Consider the following 4,631-nt stretch of genomic DNA (forward strand, 5'->3'; position numbering starts at 1 on the left):
GATTGAAGACGTTTACAGGACCAAGTCACGTTTGTCTGCGACATGAATATCTGTGTAGCACAGATGTTTGTGGCTTTCAGAGGGACAGTTGGCCGACCTGGAGAAGCTTCCAGCTGGCTTGATCTTCTCTCCTTGCAGAGTAGAAGGTCTGAAGGTCTTCTGAGTTAACCTGATCCAGCACTCCCCCAGCGGGACGAGAACAAGAGGCAATCCTTACGAGGAACGTTCCCGTCTCGGTGTGAGGGGAACTGTTGCGCGCCGGTGTGCCCTTCAGGGAGGAGGCTGGATTCAATTTCCCTCCATTAAAATGTGATGAGAGATTCCGGAACCTTGGACCCACTGACCCCCCCCCCCCCCCCCCCCCCAAAAAAAAAGCTGTTTGTTGATAACAGCAAACGATCTCAGATCTCATAAACAGATCTGTTTCGATGTGATGAGGTCATCGTGTTTCTGTCAGAACTAAGAACAAGTTCAGAAACCCTCAGAAGAAATGTTTTCATTTTTATTTTACACAAAAAATTACATTTTATTTCGTTTTGGTAACTATGACAATCCCTAATGAGCCACTGTGGTTACCATGGAGACCCTAATGAGCCATTGTGGTTTCTGTGGAGACCCAGAAGAACTAATGATGGTTATTGTGGTTACCATGGAGACCCTAGAGGGTTAGGGTCACCGTGGAGACCCTGATGGTGGTTACCTTGTTGATGTTACAGACAGCAGTAGCTTCAGCCACATTTCCAGCAGAAGGAGACAGTGTCAGATGTTTGATGAGCTGACGGAAGTCATGGCCTGCTTTCCAGCCAAGAACCTTTTATTTTTCATTCTAGATCGTTTCATTTGAATCCTGGAGCCTTTGATTAAAAATTCCGAAAAGCACCACTGAAAACTGTTTATTATTTACATCAGCTGGGAAAAAAAACAACTTTCTCACCGGTTCTTACTCCTTGAGTTTCTGTTCTTCATTCAAACTGATTTAGGATCAGGAACTAAACAGTCTTTAACTAAAGGAAGTTTTCATTATTTCAGGTAAATATTGAACTTAAATCCAACAACATGCACGGAGATTAGTGGTCTGTGGGTGAAATGCAGCCTAGGAGAGAATCACTCATTATGGTCTGCTGCCACCTGCTGTCCACAAGGGGTACTACAGAAACGCTCATTAGAAGCGGTGGTAAAAGCTGAGCTGTTCAACAGATAAATGACAGAAATCTGGTGACTTTATGTAATAAATAAATGATTTTCTAGAAGCTTGGGTGACTCATCTTGGAGACGTTTCTCTGTGAGGACACCTGCTGGACAGCACCAATACTGCACTCTCACACAGATGATTGGATGTTTCCTGCAGATCAGTGGACCTCTAATGAATCCCATCAGAGGGGTTGGTGAGTTCAGACGTAAGCTCTGGAGCTGCTACTGCCGTCCAGCGCCGCAGCCGCCTTGTAGATGCTCTGTCCTCGACTCGCGTGGGAGCGATACGAAAACTGCCTGCAGGAGAGCAGAAATCAAGACGGTCTGATGTGGAATTGAGTGTTTTAGAAGATCCACCTCCAGTCTAGCTTAACTTCTGCTTATCTGAGCTTCCTCGGTTTTGACTTTATTGGACCTAAAGTTGTGCTTTCTCTTGTCACTCTGCAACAGAACAAGTCCAGCCAATAAGATGCCCCACATCGTTTAAAGACTCTGAAAGGATAAACTCCAGTCCTGAAGTTCTGCCGCTTATGGATCACCAGAACCAGTTCAGATACTCCCAGTACCCCCGTGGACCAAACTGTAATTTTACCAAGCAGGGGGGGTGGAGGGGGTCCTCCTGCAGGAGCAGCAGAGCAGAGATCCTCCAAGGAGAGCCAGGCAGGAGGAGGCCCAGCCCAGATATAGACCAGAACCAAGCTCAAACCTGCAAAACACAAACAAAGGGGTCAGCAGCAGCAGCAGGAAACACACACACACACACACACACTGACCGAACTCCAGCATAGAGTGGGTTGTAGAAGTCCTGGATGACTCCGGCAGCGAACCACGAGACAGCGGACAGCGTGAAGACACCTGGAGGAGGACAAACATCTACAGTCTCTTGATCCTGGCCAGATATGTCTGTTGTTCTTGAAAGTGGTTCTGGTACCACAGCATGTTCAGAGGAAAGTTCTGTTCTGTGAGATGTTCAACTATTTCTCTCCACGCCTCGAGGAGTACAGACGCTTCTCTCTTTCGCTCCCTTATCTTTTTTTCCCAAGGCTCTTTGTCCTGTCTGCCCACAGAGCGCTTCTCTGCATTTCTTCTGAAAAACTCTATTTTTAACCACGGATTTGATAAACTGGTCATTCAATGCGATCGATAAGATTTTTTCAACAATGAGAACGGAGCAGGAGGCTCCCACATGTCCACAGGGGACACACCTGGTGGGGTATATGCTGGATTCCTGGAGGGAATGGAAGATCATATGCCTCAGCCAGCTGTACATTGCATCGAAGACGTGTGGATATTCGGCCTGATGATCACTGGATTTCTCCTGATTGGAGTGGGAGGATATCTGGTTTTCTGGAAATTTGGGAAGACGGGAGCGATTGGAGGGCGACCCGCACCCACGGAAAGCACCGTCCGTGTGGAGACCTCACAGACTGGGACGTTACTCGAGGTGAATCGTAAGCTGGACAATGTTCTAGCTGCGATGCCGGTATTAGTGCGCAAAATGGATGTCATCTCGGAGAGACTCACCGGACGGTATGGACAAGTTTAAAAACCCAAAGTTAGCTTCACTGAAGGACTGGAATGATCAGTTTAAAGACTGAAGGCAGAGAGGAAAATTATCTCAGCCTGACCCAAACAACTTCTTGTTATCTGAATCTGACGCCATGGTAGCCTTGAGCTGCAAGCAACAACCCCCCACAAAGGAATGCAGACAGATGAAAACCCGACCTGAGGTCATCAATCTGCAGGAGTCAATGTGCTCTGTGCCTCTCCCAAGATCTCCCTCCCACCTGTGACTGTACAGTGGCTGAGCGCCGTAGATGGCTGCTCTCACTGGGGGAACCAGGATCCCAGCCCCCTTCCCCCCCCCTCCCCCCTGCCTTCCTATTGGAGTCTCATGTTGTGATGTCTGAAGTCTGTTGCATATACGTTTCAGGTGTTTTTTTTGCAGAACAAAGCTGCCCTCCTGCTGGAGGGTAACTCTGAAGTGCCTTTTTTTCCCTCCACCTGAACCAATCCTCATGTAACCCTCTGATCTCTATTAAGGTAGCGCGACTCAGGGTTGCGAATGACCACAGTCACCAATTCTTGTCATGTGACTTGCCCATGTATGTCTGATCTCTGAATTGTGTGTACTGGAACTCTAATTTCTCTCTGGGATTAATAAAGTATTGATTGATTGATCCAAGGACTTCTGTTGTCACGGCTACCAAGTTTCCAAACTTTAGTGAGACCTTTCTCACAGATCACTCCTGCCTTCTTGCCGACACTCATCAGCATCTCGGTGGTTCTGGCCCACATGTGCGATGTTCTGATTGCATCACTGAAGGTGTGGGGTCAGGGTCTAGGGTCTGAACATTTCTGTCTGGAGGACTCTGGAGTTGGAAAGCTCTCCACAGACTGAACCACTGCTTTGGAGCAGGCGTTCAGGATTTTCAGTTTTCTCAACTTGACCTGGCCAGAGGGGCTGCTCAGCCAAACCGGGCTTCCTTACAGCAGAATTTCCAACATGGCACCACCGAGACGTCTGTGGTTCTGAAGGTCCCCCCAAAAAATCAACCCTCTGCTGGACTTCCTTTTAAACGTCGTGCAGCTGAGGCGACCGTGAGGTCACTGTCTACATAAACACCCAGGTGTCTGCAGGATGATTGTTGTGTTGTTACAGGAGAAGTGGTCCGATGCGTGGTTCCAAAGAGAATCTGATTCTCTTCCAGTGGGATTCAGAACTCAGCCTAAATCACTACAGTTCTGTCTGGATGATGGTTCACAGGAACGGGATGTTTCACTTTGCATTTTTCATGAGGAAGATCCAGATCCTGACCTAAAGGTCACATCTACCCTGACCCTCCCCATTCTTCTCGGACTTCCTGTGGACCTGCTTTGATCTCTGGAGTTCCATTTAGACCTCCTCTCTGAGAGGAACGTACCTGACAGGATGAACATGATTCCTCCGCTCAGGACCATCTGACCTTTGACCTGCTCGGATGCTCCTCCGATCTTCGTGCACTTGAGTCCGAGCACTGAGACCACGATGGAGGCCAGACCCAGCAGGAGCGATGCGATCATCAGACCTCTGCAGACCTGCAGGTGAGCTGCACACAGACATCCAGAAATCTGGGGTTACCCTTGGTCTTTACCCCCCCCCCCCCCCCCCCCCCCCTTGACCTCTCCCAGTATCCACCTGGAAGTCCCAGGAACGTCTTGAACCTGCTGCACTGGACAGACCCCATGGAGGTAGCGGCGCAGCTCATCCACAGGCCCTCGAACTGCCACGAACTGGTGGTGACTGTTTCTGCCTGACTCTTCACCTTCCACGTATGCGAGGAAGTGCAGCTGGACTGGAGGCACCAGGAGACCAGGCCCAGAACCAGACCCCCGACCTGGAGGACAACCGCCATCTTGACTGTGAAGTTCTCACACCTGCAAACACAGAGGTTCCTCCA

At 49.2% G+C, this 4,631-nt stretch overlaps 1 protein-coding gene across 1 annotated transcript in view; it reads right to left on the reverse strand.

Moving 5' to 3' along the window:
* Positions 1-877: 877 nt before the first annotated feature.
* Positions 878-4,631, reverse strand: part of LOC107379889 (claudin-19) — a 5,280-nt gene continuing 1,526 nt past the window's right edge. Inside the window, exons 2-6 of the mRNA XM_054742377.2 lie at positions 4,370-4,608; positions 4,116-4,280; positions 1,965-2,046; positions 1,784-1,897; positions 878-1,488 (exon numbers count right to left, since the gene is read on the reverse strand). Coding sequence (XP_054598352.2) covers positions 1,392-1,488; positions 1,784-1,897; positions 1,965-2,046; positions 4,116-4,280; positions 4,370-4,586 — 675 coding nt within the window. The 5' untranslated portion in view covers positions 4,587-4,608 and the 3' untranslated portion in view covers positions 878-1,391. The remainder of the gene's footprint in view (positions 1,489-1,783; positions 1,898-1,964; positions 2,047-4,115; positions 4,281-4,369; positions 4,609-4,631) is intronic.

This window comes from Nothobranchius furzeri, chromosome 13, assembly GCF_043380555.1.
Source record: "Nothobranchius furzeri strain GRZ-AD chromosome 13, NfurGRZ-RIMD1, whole genome shotgun sequence".
In the NCBI taxonomy this organism is placed as follows: domain Eukaryota; kingdom Metazoa; phylum Chordata; class Actinopteri; order Cyprinodontiformes; family Nothobranchiidae; genus Nothobranchius; species Nothobranchius furzeri.